Below are 16,104 nucleotides of genomic sequence, written 5' to 3' on the forward strand. Positions count from 1 at the left end.
CTTAAAAAACTAGGCTTCTTCAGTGAAGCACCTGATAAACTTAGGTGGTTGGTTTACAGTGGAAAGTCCACTATATTATACACACACACAAACACACAAAAACTGGCAACTTTTTCCATCCCCAATCCCTGCACTGCTGAGACACAAAGTGAGTTTTATGGCAAAGGATCCTTAATCCCCAGAGACGCTTTGGCTTGTGGTGCTTTTTTAAGGCCTCTCTGCCCTGCCCGGTACCATGGGTCGAACGAAGGGTATATAAAAATGGGGGCCCTAGGAAGCCTCCATGGTACAGGGCTGCAGGCCCCTCAGATGTGAATGTGAGACACCCACCCAGCGAGACTTACACAGGGAACTTAAATCTAACCTTGATAAATAAAACCAAAAGTTTATTTACACCAAAGAATTCCAACACTGGATCTTTCACATATGATGGACAAAGTATATATATATACACATAGCAAAGGGTGGCAGGGCTGTAACAAGAGTTGATAAGTTTCCCACAATTACAAGTCTACCGTTTCCATTTCACAGGAGATAGTGGCTCTGTTCCTGCCTCTCAAGATACATTTACAAGACTAAGGAGCAGGTCTTCTCACTGGATGCCATGTGAGGAAAGATGAAGGTAGGAGGAAAAGAAGGTAGCTTAAAATGAAACCCAGTGTGGCTGCATCTCCCATTAACTCTTAAGATTGCTAGCATGAAACCTAATAGACAATGTTTCTTTTGTAAAAAAGCAGTAAGTTTTGCTCAGTAACTGACTCCAAGATGGCCAAGTCAAAGAAAACTGAAAAAGATTTTGCCTTCTCTCTCCTACCACTATGGAGCATAACATGTTGAGACATAAAAGGGGAAAAGACCACGGGTAGGAGCATCAGAGGGATATTATCACAATTTTAAACTAAACTGACATCAAAATTATAAGTGAGCTGAATTTACGGTTAGGTCAATAAAACATGATTCACATTGAACAAATGTTTTCAGAATCTGTCTGCCCTTTGGGTAGATTTAACATCTCCACAAAACTAAGACATGCTTTCACTACAGTCACCAGGGTAACCGCAATGAATCACTTATGGAACAAATGACTAGCAGTATACTGCTCTTACAGATTAGGTCTTCCCTGCCTCTTTTCCATCCTGCCTCCTTCCTTCCCACCTCCCTTGAGAAGCTACACTTTTGTAATCTCTGGAGAAGAGCACTAGATACAACCCCCTTCTCCCCCTAGTACAGGATGGTGGGGGAGCAATGGTAGGAATGGGAAATTTCCACCCAAATGCAGCAGCCAGGATTGAGGCTGGTTTTTTTGTTGTTCTTTAGTGATGAACTGAATTTGGAAGGGGAGAAAAAACATTTGTCCATGAAATATTCCACCTGCAGATAATCTTTCAGGGAATCCCCTGAGTTATGAAAAGTTCGAGTTTAAAAAAAAGGAAAAAAAAATCAGCCTATTATAATTTTTTATGACTGAACTATTATAAATCCACAAGCAACGGTTCAGACACGGTGCTTCTGAAGTGTTTCACCCTCCCCACCAGGCGCAAGCTGCATCAAGGAGAGGGTGGCCTTCCCCACCTCTGCTCAGGCATCAGGAGAAAAGATGGAGCCATTACTGCTGAGCGCCAGCGGCAGCTGGAACAGGCATCCCAAGGGGGTTGGCAGCAGCAATCACAGGCGAGCCTGCCAGAGGTCCGAGGGGTGACGGGGTTGGCACTGAAGAAATCCCTGAAAGAAAACAGCTATCAGTGAGCCAGAGACATCAACCACGGCAATTTTAGCTACCACTTTTTCATAGGCCTTATCTCAAAAATAACAATGAAAATTCATTTGTTATTCAGGTTTCTTCTCAGCCATACTTTAATACATACGTTTCCAGTATAACCCTTGTAAATTCAAGTTAAAATATTAAGTCCTACTGAATTTACCTTAGAGAGTTTAAGCAGTTTGTCAAATATACAGATAATAACTGGAGACTATACTTGGATTCCACCACAGGCCTGTCTAGGGCAGCACAGTACCACGCACTGCCTGCTCTGTAATCTGTGCTTTCTAACAGGGCCGCCACCAGACAGTCACACAGAACTACTGAGCACCTGCAATGTGGCTAGGGCAACTAAGGAACTCAATTTTTATACTTCCATCAATTTTAATTACATAGTCACTACAATACTGAAAAGCACAGGTCTGTGGTCAAAGCTCACATGCTTTTATGCCATGTCACCTTGATAACTGGCAGCTCTCAAAATTACAAGTTACTCTAAGTGAGAAAGATGTATTTTCCACCTCCAAGATGAAACTGTGCTTTGAAATTTATGTCTTGTGATTCCTTCTTCTTCTCTAGTTACCAGAACTACTTGTTAGCTTGCCTTTATTATTATTATTATTATTATTGTTATTATTATTATTTTGTCTTTTTCCTTTTTATCGGTACCGGGGATCGAACTCACGACTGCCTGCTTGCAAGGGAGGTGCTTATGCTGCTGAGCTAAATCCCCAGCCCCAGAACCAGCCTATTATTTAATTTTCAAAATGCTATACACAGAGTTATACAGTGTTGTATACCTGTTAAACCTAGCACTCTGGAAGGCTGAGGCAAGAGAATTGCAAATTTGAGCCCAGCCAGTATAACTGTTACTTAGTGAAATTTTATCTCAATCCCTCCCCAAGCCCATTGGGGGGGGGGGGGCTCCAATAATCCTCCTTATTGTGTTTCAGAATGCATAAAATTACAGATATACCATGTTGGGAGCCGCAGCCCCGAGCCCGGTCGCCTCACTTGGCGGACGTGAGGCCTGTAGTAAAGAGTGAAGCCTGAGGTAGATTGCCCCTCCCATCGAGCACGTTAGTTTCCTGCTCACCGCGTAAACAACCCGCTCAACAATATAGTCTGCCTGGCAACTGATGATGTTAGCCAATCAGCTTGCCTTGCTCACTTTAACATGATTGGACACTGTACCCGTATATATACCGGTGCCACCCCTGGGCGGAAGAAGAAGCCAGGTAGAAGCCCGGAGGTAGAAGCCCAAAAGGAGCCGCGGAGAGCGGACCGGTAGAGGCTTTGGGGCAGACTGAAGCACAAAAGGAGCCGCGGGGAGCGGACCAGAGGAGGCTTCAGCTGGGAGAACCCAGGGCAGGCTGTACGGAGAAGAAAAATAAAAAGAAAAGGTTGTCCACTACCAGACTTTGTCGTGTGTCCTTCCTGCCGGCCGGGAGCGGACATCGACATTTGGAGGCCCGCCCGGGGACTGATCACCCCCGCGACGTGGAAGTGGACAACGCTCCAGTACAGAGCTGCGAGACAGGTGAGTTGGGGATAAGCCTGGGCTCTGGGTGGCGCGCACCTACAGGGCTTTTAGACTCCCCTCAGGCTCACGCGTAAGTGGCGGATTCCTTGGGCCTCACGCGGTGAGTAACATATTAAAAGATGGGAAACATGCTAGGTAGCAGCACTAAGAGCGAGGGTGGTTGTGGAGAAAGCTCTCAAGAGCTTACAAAAGTACGCAGGGTATCTGAGCAGGCCCAGTCAGGGAGCTCCCGAGAGGTGTCTGTCAAGGGGAACAAGGATGCTAAGGAGGAGGACGGGGCTCTAGCCTCGGAGTCGTCTGACTCCGAGGACGAGGGAAAGTTGAATGGCAAGGAGGCCAAAGAGACCAGCTGTCAGGAGCCTAAATCGCTCAATAAGGAGTCGCAGGGTTCTTTTCCAGCGTTGCCCCGCGAATTGCGCTCTGCTCAACCTGGTCTGCGGAGGAGTAGAGAGCTCCTGAGCGCTCCCCGGCGCGAGAGGGAGGCGAAGCCTTCCGCCCCACCTTGGGGGCCGTTTCCGGAGGCGATTCCTCGCCACGAGGCGGCCGCCTGGGAGCTCTCTCCCCTTTCGCCAGAACAGGAAGTGATGCACGGGCCCCCATTTTCCGCCCAATCACGGCCGCTGTCTTATGCTCCGCCGCCGGTGGGTTGGTATTTTTACAGGCGGCTTTGGCAGGGGGGACGCTTGTCTCATGAGGTACATCCACCTGGGATAGATAGTGGCCCCTACGAGATATTTCCTGTACAAGTAGCTATGGGCCAGGGACGCAATGTATGGGAGCCTTTTGAGATAAAGCAGATTAGAGAACTTAAAAATGCAGTTACAACCTTTGGGCCGACTGCGCCTTACACCATTGCCATGCTGGAGAATCTGTCTTCTGGGCCCCTCACCCCCGCGGACTGGATTCAGCTGGCAAAGGCGTGTCTGCCCTCGGGCAGTTACCTGGATTGGCGAGCCTGGTATGCAGAGTTCTCTGCCGAGCAGGCTGAGAAAAACGCCGGTCGAGGAAAAAAGGGGCTGGGGATTTGGCTCAGCGGCATAAGCGCCTGCCTTGCAAGCAGCCAGTCATGAGTTCGATCCCTGGTACCACTAAAAAAAAAAAAAAAAAAAACGAAAAAGATAAAAATAAAAAATAAAAAATAAAAAACAAAAAGGGGGAGTAGGCCAAGGCCTGGCCCCAAAGGCACGATTATCCATGGCACTATTCACACACAATTTTTTAAATTTAAATAATGATAATCGCTCCCCAGCTGTGGAGCACTGCAACCCTTCCCCCAACCATAAAGGGTGGGTGAAGTGGAAAGATGTCCTGACATGACAATGGATGGGCCCGGATCCGGTAATCAGCTGGAACCGAGGCGCGGTTTGTGTTTTCCCACAGGAACCGGGACGAGAACCACTGTGGATACCGGAGAGACTGACACGGGCAACAAAGCCCTCGACTGAAGATCAGACCTGCCCTACTGGAGATCCATCACAGACCAACCAATAAGATGAATAGAAATAGCAGTAGCCCGAAATGGACAAGAAGATCCTCAGGCATATGCATGGCTTGCTCAATTGGCCCACGACCGAGTCTAGATATGGCGGGCATCCCTCATTCTCCTCCATAAGGTGACAATACACAGCAGGGTAGGTGAGTCAATGACGGGTAAGAGCGTGCCTCCCCAGCACGACTCGACCTAAGCCAGGCCCTACCCCATCCTGCACGTAAGCCGCTGGACTGTTAGATGCTGCCCAGGTCTAAATTTCTCTCCGAGGGGATTTCTTTACGGAGAGGAAATGAGTGCAAGCTTGTGTGCATCCAGGTTCCGTCCAGTTTGTGCCTGGCCCTAGAAAAAGGACGAGGGCCTCAGGGCCTTGGCAGACCATGGCATGGCCAACCAGGGTCTAAGCCAAGGACCTACGGTGGGCCTACGCATAGGGCATAAGCCTCTGCACCCAGTCCAGGAAGGGCTACGATGCGCACATTCATAAAAAATAAAATAGGGGGAGATGTTGGGAGCCGCAGCCCCGAGCCCGGTCGCCTCACTTGGCGGACGTGAGGCCTGTAGTAAAGAGTGAAGCCTGAGGTAGATTGCCCCTCCCATCGAGCACGTTAGTTTCCTGCTCACCGCGTAAACAACCCGCTCAACAATATAGTCTGCCTGGCAACTGATGATGTTAGCCAATCAGCTTGCCTTGCTCACTTTAACATGATTGGACACTGTACCCGTATATATACCGGTGCCACCCCTGGGCGGAAGAAGAAGCCAGGTAGAAGCCCGGAGGTAGAAGCCCAAAAGGAGCCGCGGAGAGCGGACCGGTAGAGGCTTTGGGGCAGACTGAAGCACAAAAGGAGCCGCGGGGAGCGGACCAGAGGAGGCTTCAGCTGGGAGAACCCAGGGCAGGCTGTACGGAGAAGGAAAATAAAAAGAAAAGGTTGTCCACTACCAGACTTTGTCGTGTGTCCTTCCTGCCGGCCGGGAGCGGACATCGACAATACCACACACTATATATATTATGCTTTTCTTATACATACATATGTATGATAAATCTTAATGTGCAAAGGAGACACAGTAAAAGATCAACAATACAGAATTAGAAACTGTATTGCAATGAAAATTATGGAAATATGTTCTTTCTTGAAATACTCAAGACAAATATTTTTGCACTGGGAATAATTAAAACTATCGTAATCTAATACATATTCACGTGATTTAAAATATAAAAGGTTCAAAGAATACCCAAAGAAAAATCTGGAGAATATTTCTGGGATATATTCTTCAAGAAGAATTTTGTGCATACAGAGGAATTTAATTTTATGAAAATATTAATGTAAAAATAATATAAAAGAATGTGATTATATTTACATACTCCTATTCTTGTATATGACTCTTCATTTCCTACTCCCATTTACATTATTTTAGAGCTCGAGCTCTAACAGCCCTGAACACTGACTCATCTTTTCTCTGATCACATCATATCCCACTGAAGGGGTTTGCCATAACCTATTGAACTAGTTCCCTACTGATTGCTGTTTTTAATGGTATGCTATTATAAATTACCTTGTGAATAACCTTGGCTATGTCATTTTGCACATAAGTACGATACTCAAGAGGATAAATTAATGGCAGTACTAAACGTGACCCCATGTGTACCTAGGAGGATGTTGTCTACATGTATAATTCCTCAATTTTATTTTGGAGGCCTACTCAACTGCTGTTATTCTCAACCGTGAAACAAAAGGATTTAATTTTTCACAGCTTCTTGGGACTTCAAGCACTTCTGTAAGAAACTTTTTGTTGGAATGCTGTGATTCTGATCTGAAAGAGACTGATGGTATTCTACTTAAAACAGTCTAACTAAAGTATACCAAGTGTCAAAAGCAACTTGAAATCTGGTGGGAAAAGCTACATAGGCCAGTATGTCACTGACGCCCGACAGAGAACTACACAAGAAATCAGGTCACGAAGAAGGGACAAAATTAAGAATAGTAACTGACTTCAACTCTTTTTTCTTTTTTTGAAAAAGGAATTTACCAAAGAACTGACCTGACATCATGTTGGCGCTGCTGACAGGTGTACTGCCCCCTGGCATGCTAGATGAACCCATTCGAGCCTGGTCCTTCACAACAGTATCTAGAAAAGAGAGAGGTTAGGCTCTGTTTTGCTTGAAAGATTAAACTAATTAGTCTGGGTGGCCTCAGAGTAGCTACCTTCAATCTTTTCATTCTATTTCTACTCAATTATTATTCCTGGAATTTACTATGGCAACTGCTTTCACCACAAATTACACTACCAGGACGAAACAGAAGTATCTTTCCTAAACAACTGGAAAGATCAATTCCAAAACTGAATGATAGGATGATGAAATAATTATCTGCAGTAGAGCTTATTTAAAATAAGGCTGATAGAAAACACCCACAGACACAGAACAAAAAAACAAAGCCAAGCAACAAAAAACAAATGAAGCTAGTCATGCTAGGTTTCAATGGAGATAATACAATCAATCTAATCAGTGCAAGACAGAGATTTATTATTGGAATGAACTTATTTTACTTATTATTTTGTTTTTTTTGAGAGGGTCTTGCTATGTAGTTGAGAGTAGCTTTGAACTTGCAGAGACCCTTCTGCCTCAGCGTCCTAAGTCCTGAGATTACAGGTGTGCATCATCACACCTGTCGCAGAGTGAATGATTTTAGTGGCTCACAGTTCAGCTGTTCAGAGCATGGTGCTGAGTAGGTCAAAGCCATAGGCCTGTGTAGGTTAGTGCTATGACCACAGACCTCACCTCACTCTCCACCCCAATCAGCCTGTCCATCTGCTTCATGTAAAGGAGACAGGGCAAAAGGATTCAGTCTAAAAACCATCCTATCAGTCCTCACGAATAATCTAGTGATGAAGCTGACATCACCACTGGGGTGAGGTAGGTCTAAGAGGCATTTCATCCAGATGGGAGTTTGTGAGCATAGTCAAGGTGTTCACACAAAACAGATATTTGTAGTCCGAAGATTGCTGCAAGTTCGAGGCTAGCCTATGCTACAGAGTAAATTCAAGACCAGCTTGAACCATGTAATGAAACCCTCTCAAAAAAGAGCTTGTGGAGTGGGGAGAGACATTTATAATCCTCACTGGCTCTAACTAATGATTACTAGTGACAGAACAGAAACAGATTTATTTAATTCAACTACTCCACACCAGACATTAGAAAATGTTGCCCACATAGAATTTCATAGGTAACAATCCTCTCAACAATTCTCTAAGCAGCTGATATTACTTTCTTTATGTGAAGAAACTGACTCAATGCAAGAGAGGCAATTTGGCAGTGAGCTAACAGGAGCTGTACTGCAATTCTAATCTATAGGACTCCAGGCTGGAGCTTTCTTCACATCACATTCTCCCTTACCTCATATAGTCTGCAGGGGAGTGGTGGGAGGGCTTTCCCAGGCTCTGAGGACTGGGAGGTTGGACTCACAGAAATAGGGATGCTCCATGGCTTCTCTTGCAGTGAGCCGTGACTGGTGGTCATATCGCAGCAGCTTATCCAGGAAATCCAAGGCCTCTGGGCTGACAAGGTGTTGGTTTTCACTGTGGACAAAGCGCTCCCATCGCTTACGAGAGTGTCTGTAAGGCCAAATGAAGGAATGAAAAATGGGCCACAGAAGCAGATAATCACAACACGTCATTCCTATACCATCTTCAGGAGCCCAGTGAACATCAAGGGGAGCTAAAACTCCAGCCAGTAATCTGTCCCACTCTGCCACAGAGGGAATGGGGGTCAAGAAAGCTAACTGGAAACTAAGAATTGAGCAATCTGGGTCCTCTCAATTTTAAGAACTGTAATTCATTGGTTACTTTATTGGATGTGATGTTTCTATGCAGTGGGACGGTCAGGTGGCTGAGCTAAACCAACCTCTTTCCTATCCACACATTCTTGACATCACTACCACTTGACTAGCAAAAGACTGCACTGGGAAAGTTCAGCTCCTGCTAAGTGGTTAACGTGTGTTAGTATTGTGTCTAGCCACTAACACGGGAATCATTTGTCTGCACTTTCTATTTCTTTCCTGGGGGAGGGATCTGACATTTACAGAAGCTAAATCAAGAGATTTTAAATTTCTGCCCATATAGGAGACTGAACCTAGAGGCCTGATCCTGAGCTATACCCCTAGTTGACCAGTCTAGGTTCAAACTTGGACTCTTCCTGGCTCATTTTTTTGAGTAGCTACAATTATAGGTGTATGCACTGTGCTTAGCTAAGATTCTGATCTTTCACTCAACAGTAAACCTTCTTTCAGTATCCACGTTTCATTAATTTTTCAGGAATCTTCTGACTACAATCCCCATTCTTGCCTGTTTAATACATCACCCTGCAACACCAGATACACTTTGCATTTTAGCCATATTGGCAAAGAGAATATGATTACATTGAGGACCCCAAATACTAGCTTATACCCATAGGGCTTACATCACAGATGTACAATTTTGTATTTATAACTTACCTGCCCAAGATATCATTGAAACGGGGATCTAATTCAATGTTGTATTTGTCAATATAGTCATATAAATCTTCTGTTCCCAGAACCTTGGCTATCCTCACCAACTAGTATTGAAGAAAGACAAAAACCCTCAAAACAATTTACATTACAGGATTAAATCAACAATTAATCATAAATGAATTAACAAAGGCATCATCATGCCTACAAATATGTTACCTCCTATCACTCTGAAATTCTGAGTGTCGCAGCAGATTTCCAAGTAAAATTCCTTTTAATGCATTATGAAGATATTATGAATAAACTTTTTTTATTATATGGTCCCTTCCCTCAAAACCCACATGAAGATGTCACTTCTTTTGGAAAGTTGCCTTCCATACCCACATTAACCACCACTGCAGCCTTCTTTTTTGTTATACTTCTGCTCTGACAATATTCCTTGTCTGTTTGACTCCCTTACAGACAGACTACAAACTATTTCAGAGGAAGAAGAAAAGACTACTCTTGAACTTCAGGTAATAGTCCTTGAATTATTAAAGATGACTATCGTGCTTAAAGGTAAGGTAACAAGATTGTCTATAAGGTTCTAGAACCTTTCAAGACTCTCCTCAATGAAGCAGTCCCTTAATACTGAAAGGGAAAATGGAGTTAGTCTTAAAAAATGTGATCTGTGGGGCTGGGGATTTAGTTCAGCGGCATAAGCGCCTGCCTTGCAAGCAGGCAGTCGTGAGTTTGATCCCTGGTACCGATAAAAAGGAAAAAAGACAAAAAAAAAAAAAAAAAAGCAATCTGTATTTCTATGAATATATAAACTCATTTATATACAGAGATTTTAAAGGATCACAGAAATATCATATAGAAACATGTTGAAGAATGTGTTAGGTTCTACAATAAGGCACTATTCTTTAGTATGGATGACATTCTATGATTGTTCATTTAAGTATTATTCTCTAAATTATTACCTGATCATAATTGTCATGCCCATGGAAAAACGGCTCCTTCCGGAAGATCATACTTGCCAGCATACAACCCAAACTCCACATATCCAAACTATAATCATACATCTACATTAAAAGAAATGCATAGTTATCATGTATGAATCCCTAGCTTGTCACTTCAAAATAAAAAATAACTTTTTGCTGGACACAGTGGCATATGCCTATAATCCTAGCACTCTGAGAAAGGAAGGTACGAGGATAACAAGTTGAAAGCCAGGAATGGTAGTACATATTTGTAATTCCAGCACTATGAAGGCGTAAGTAAGAGGACTTACAAGTTCAAGACTAGCCAGGGCAACACAGTGAGTTTAAGGCTAGCCTAGACTACAAAGCAAGATTCTGTCTCCAAAAAATATTCCATAAAAAACAAAAACAAACGAAAAAATTGTTTGTGGGAGTGCATTCCTATAGTCCCAGGACTTAGAGGCTGAGGCAGGCTTGCTGTGAGTTTTGAGGCCAGTTTGGGCTACACAGTGAGTTAAAGGTCAGCCATAGAGACACTCTATCTCATAACAACCACCACCAAACAAAATTAAATGAAAATAAATAAATAAAGTCAGTAAGTCAAAATATGAGTAACTCCATGTAGTTCTTTTCAGGCTTCTGTACATTCTTTCATCCAGTTTAAAAACAATCTATACATACTATATTGAACTGCTTTTTTTACTTACATAAGAAAATTCTGAATCTGTCAGCCTATGAAAAGCTTTTAATGGGTACAATTATTTTATAAATGCCGCAATTTAAGCTTTAAATTTTCCTATATTAGGACTGTTTTTGTTTGCCATTATTTTGAAGTAATGTAAGGAACATTTTTAAGTGCAAATTGTGTTTTTGTGCTTAGGGTTGCATTCTTTAGGCCCCAGAAATGGAAATCTTAGGACTATTTTGCTTATTTGGTTTTGGTTTTATGAAGCATAGTTTTGCTTTGTAGTTCAGAATGCTTTGAACTCTATGTAGTCCAGGTTGGCCTGAAACTCACAGAAATCCTTCTGCTTCAGCCTCCTGAGTGCTGGGATTACTGATGTGTATTTCCTCAACCTAGCAGACTTTTTTGAGACAAGCTCTTGCTGTGCAGTTCAGGCTGGCTGGTGGACTTTTAAGTTTTTAAAAACACTTGGTAAAATACATTACTAGTAATTATAAACAATTTTCTGTGGGGGGGGGGAGGAATCTTTTTATATTTAGGGTGCAATTTAGTAGATATATAAAGGAACAATTTGGGGTTTATTCTTAAACTTGGTTAAGGTTAGCTTGAAATTCAACCAGTTCTGGAATTTCTGATTAGAAAAAAGTATTTTGACCAGGGATTTAGCTCAGTGGCTCAAGTGTTTGCCTGGTAAGCACAAGGTTTTGAGTTTGATCCCTGGTACCAAAAACAAATAAATAAACATTTAAAAAATGTATTTTGGGTGTGCTTTTTCTCTTACGATCTGTTATGGCTGATACATTATGTCAACTTGAAATGCTTAGAAGTTTAAGAGACTCAGCAGGTAGCCTGGTTCCTTACTTTGTAAATATGCTTATCCTGTGCAAGGGAAGGGCACAGATATTTTGTGAGTGCTACACCCGCCTGGGGGTGAGGAGTGGGGTTGGTGGACTGTGTACAACATGAAGGAGGAAAAGAGGCTTGTTCTTGCTCCTCTTTTTGCTCTGGCTGCTGCCTTCAAGTGTCGTCCCAGTGCCATGCCACTTTGCTTTAGTGCCAGCTGATTATGGACTAAAACCTCCACAAACAGTGAGCTACATAAAACTTTTCTTTCTTCATTTTGAGTGTTGGGTGTTTTGTTCCAGCTACAAGAAAAAAGTAACCAAGACAGGATCAAATGCAGAATGATTTATATTCTACTGAAAAAATACAATGTAAATTGTGCTGGATGAAGTCATTTAGATATTACACTTCACATACAGTGAACAGCTATGAATGTATATAAAGGGCTTGCTTGAAAGTATAAAGTGACATTTTTGTAAGTTATGAGCAAAGTGAACACAGAACTGAAACTATATTTGCCCTTTTTCTTCTTACCTGATAATCTACAAGTAGCTCAGGCCCTTTGAAGTATCGAGAAGCAACTCGGACATTATATTCTTGACCAGGATGATAAAACTCAGCCAGACCCCAGTCTATTAGCCGCAGCTGAAAGAAAAAAAAAAAAAAGAGAGAGAGAGAAAAGAGAGAGACAGAATAAACCATAAACAGTTTTATCTTCTTCTAAGCTATTACCATTCTGGTATTAGAATACTCTGTAAACACACACAATCTCAATCTCAAAATGATTACAGGGGTGGGGTGGGGGAAGCAGCCAGCCAGCCATTAATTGGTTGTCTACAGTGTTTAAGGTAAAAATAAAATTTGTCAGCTTAATAGCCTTCTCCACAATCTAGTTCCTGAAATAGAGACTCACTGAAAGTTTTCATAAATTTCTTAAACTGTTCATTTCAATAAAAAGGTCCCTGCTATCCAATATCCTGTTATCTACTGGTGAACAGCTTCTTATTTTGGGGGATATGAATTTAAGTTAGCTCCTCAATGAAGTCTTTCTAATCATGCAAGTAGAATGAAAAAACTACTAGTTTTCTGAACCCTAGACATACTTCTTTAAAAGAACCTGCAGCTCATTATGGTGTATTTATTTTTACCTTTCTTTTTAAATTAAGTTTATCAATATACTTTAGATATATATAATGATCACATTCATCGTAAGGAATTTGTGTCTGTATATATCTTGTTTCTTTGATCTCATTCCATTACCCTTCCTTCAACACTTCTTCTTCTTCTATTTACAAAGCTTTATTTCCATTTTCCCCTCCTTTCCCTCTCACCCCTCTCTAGTTCAACTTTCCATTAATAAATGAGTTCTGTTCTTGCAGAACATTCATAGATCAGATTCATTTGTAATTCGATAAAGTGAGTCATGCAGCACATCTGTAAAAGTTTGCAACTCCAATGTTCATAAATTGGGGACTAACTCAAAACTCAACTTCTAATTTCTAGCAAACTCAACTCCACTCATATTATCCCCCTTGGTAAAGGTGATCTCAATCATTCTGACATTTAATTCAGATGAGAACAAGACTGCCAGGATTCTTGTTTCCTTCACAATTTTATCTGCCAGCAAATCCTGTTAGTGTTACTATACTCTTCATTATGTTTTTTTGTCTTTGCCTCTGCCAGTCTGACCATTACCATCATCTCTTCTGATTTAGTCAACAGGCTCTTGTCCTAACTGGTCTACTTAATTTCATTCTTGCCTCTTATTCTCTAGATAGCATCCAGAACAATCCTTTTAAAAAGCTGTTTTAAAATAATTATAGATTCATAGAAAGTTGCAAAAATAGAAGTTCTATGCACTCTTAGTTGCCCTCAATCACAATACTTAATATACTTACAGTACAAGAAAAAAAGGAAATAGACAATGGAAAAATTCATACTCATAACTCTGATTTTACTAATTTTACATACATGTGAATGTGTAGCACAATTTTATTCCACTATCAAATTGTATTCCACCATCACAGAATTCTTTCATCACCACATGCTATTCCTAGTAGTCTCTGTTGTCAATCAACATATCTTTATCAAGAGGAAAATGTTATATAAGTAAGATCATTAAATATCACTTTGTTTTTCTGAGACTGACTTATTCTGTATTCTAGACTTATTAGCAACCCTTCCCATGATGCCAGTTATTGGAAATCCCTGCAGTGGGCTTCAATCTCCTGCCTGGGTTATGGTGGATGGCAGGAAAGTAAAGAAAAGAAAGAGCAAGAGACAAAGTAGAGGGAGGCATAGCAGGATCTGGGATCACTCTTCAGCTAGAGAGCATTTTATTAGCCAATGCAGGAGAGAGAGTAAGGGTCTTTTCTCCTGGAATAGCATTGAGGAAGAGGCCAAATGGGCAAGTTTAACATCATAAAGGAAATAGGCCAGGATTCATCGGCATGCCTGGGTGCTAATCTCACTGACCAGGAGGAAGACAATTTCTGCATTCCAAAACCAGTCATGAGGCAGGCAGGGCAAGGACAGTCTAGGACATACTACGTCAATTTATGATTTGTGGTCCCCAACAGACTGGCCTTGAATTCATGGTGACCCTCCTTAACTCAGCTGCCCAAGTGTTGGGATCACAGATGTGTGCGATTAACATATAATTTTTGGTACAGTTTTGTTTTTTTTTTTTTTCAATTACCATAAGATCATTCAAGTGTTCACATGAAACGGTTCTTTCCTTTTATTACCGAGTGATATTCAAACACTTAATACATGGTAGGGATACAACCATTCATCTACTGAAAACTATATCTTTCCTCTTTCAAAGCAGGAAAGGATCCTGCTTTGCAGTTCAGGATGGCCTCAATCAATTTGGAGTGATCCTCCTGGTTCAGCCTCCCCAAGTGCTGAGATTGCTGGCATGGAACATCATGCCTGACAGTATTTCTTCTCAATTTTTGAGCTATTAGAAATAAAGCTCCAATCACATTTATTGGTTTTTTGTGTGGAACCAAGTTTCAGGTAAACGACACATTATACAGTAAGCATAACTTTAGATTCTTATGAAATTGGCAAACTATGAAATTTTGCCATTATCTAAAAGGCCAAAAGTTTCACATTCTCACCAGCTATGTTACAAAATTTCATTGATCCTCTCCAACACCTGGTATTGTCATTTTTTTTTTAATTTTAATGAAGTGAAATAGTGAGAATATGCTAACTGTTCTCAGATCCTTCAAAAGTTTCAGAGGTCTGACAACAACCTGTAAGTGTTTACATGATTTGGTTTTTTTCACCTCTTTGACCTCCCTTCCTGCTCCTTTCCCTTCATTCTATCCCTGTTGCTATTCCAACATCCTAGTCTGCAATATTATCATGTATTTATATTCTGATTTTTTATCCTGGCTTATAATTTCCATGGCACCTGTTATACCGTAAATGTCTAAAATTATAAGGATATCTTTTGTAAAGTATGTGACTTTTTGGCCTTGGTTCCTGAAACAGGTTTAGAATAATAAAAGCAAAGACAGCAATTCTAGGAACTTTAAGCTTCAGCAAAATTTCTTCCTCTGTCCTCCTTTTCCATGTTTTTCTCCCAAAACAGACGACCGAGTAGAATCTGTTTTCCCTAAATTGGATCATAGAAACTGAATGTGTAGGGGCTGGGGATTTAGCTCAGCGGCATAAGCGCCTGCCTTGCAAGCAGGCAGTCGTGAGTTCAATCCCTGGTACCAGTAAAAATGAAAAAGACAAAAAAAAAAAAAAAAAAAAAAAAAAAAAAAGAAACTGAATGTGTTTGAAACTGGTCACCATTATAAGACTCCCCTATTTTAGAAGTTGTCCTGTGCTTAGGTCTAATCCAGGAGTAGGTTGTGAGAACTCTAAATTATAGCCTATTAGTCAGAATCTAGGCTATTCTGAGAGGAATGCTACACAAAGAAGTCAAAAAGAAACTGAACACACAAACCTTAGTGAATTTCTCCACTCAGTCTATTAGCATTAGGTCAGATCCTTGCTGTTAAATCACTCTGGTGCATGGTTGTACATGTTGCAATCAGTTATGCAATGAAATCTCCATAAAAACCCAGAAGGACAGAGTTTAGTGAGTTTCTGAGTAGCCAAACATGTGGAGGATACAAGATGGTGGTGCACCTAGAGATGGCATGGAAGTCTCTCTGCCTTTCCTACATGTCTTGTTGTATGCAACCTTTTCATCTACATCTTTCACAGTATCCTTTCAAATAATCTCGTAACTGTGTTTTAGGTTCTAGCCACTTTGGCATGTGAACTGAACCCAAGGAGTTAAGTTGTAGTAACTCCAAATTACAGCAGGTGC

At 41.6% G+C, this 16,104-nt stretch overlaps 1 protein-coding gene and 1 long non-coding RNA gene across 2 annotated transcripts in view; one reads left to right on the top strand and one right to left on the bottom strand.

The window, feature by feature from the left end:
- Positions 1-365: 365 nt before the first annotated feature.
- Csnk2a1 (casein kinase 2 alpha 1) overlaps positions 366-16,104 on the bottom strand; it is an 82,391-nt gene continuing 66,652 nt past the window's right edge. Inside the window, 7 exon segments of the mRNA XM_003476763.5 lie at positions 366-1,650; positions 1,652-1,722; positions 6,835-6,921; positions 8,258-8,406; positions 9,285-9,385; positions 10,241-10,342; positions 12,303-12,413. Of these exon segments, the coding sequence (XP_003476811.2) occupies positions 1,579-1,650; positions 1,652-1,722; positions 6,835-6,921; positions 8,258-8,406; positions 9,285-9,385; positions 10,241-10,342; positions 12,303-12,413 (693 nt within the window). The 3' untranslated portion in view covers positions 366-1,578.
- LOC134476025 (uncharacterized) lies at positions 2,745-5,733 on the top strand. The gene is made up of 2 exons (XR_010047437.1): positions 2,745-3,299; positions 4,683-5,733. It is a non-coding gene; the product is annotated as an uncharacterized LOC134476025 (long non-coding RNA).

This window comes from Cavia porcellus, unplaced genomic scaffold (assembly GCF_034190915.1).
Source record: "Cavia porcellus strain 051 isolate PalLab524CR breed Dunkin Hartley unplaced genomic scaffold, mCavPor4.1 scaffold_5, whole genome shotgun sequence".
Taxonomy (NCBI): domain Eukaryota; kingdom Metazoa; phylum Chordata; class Mammalia; order Rodentia; family Caviidae; genus Cavia; species Cavia porcellus.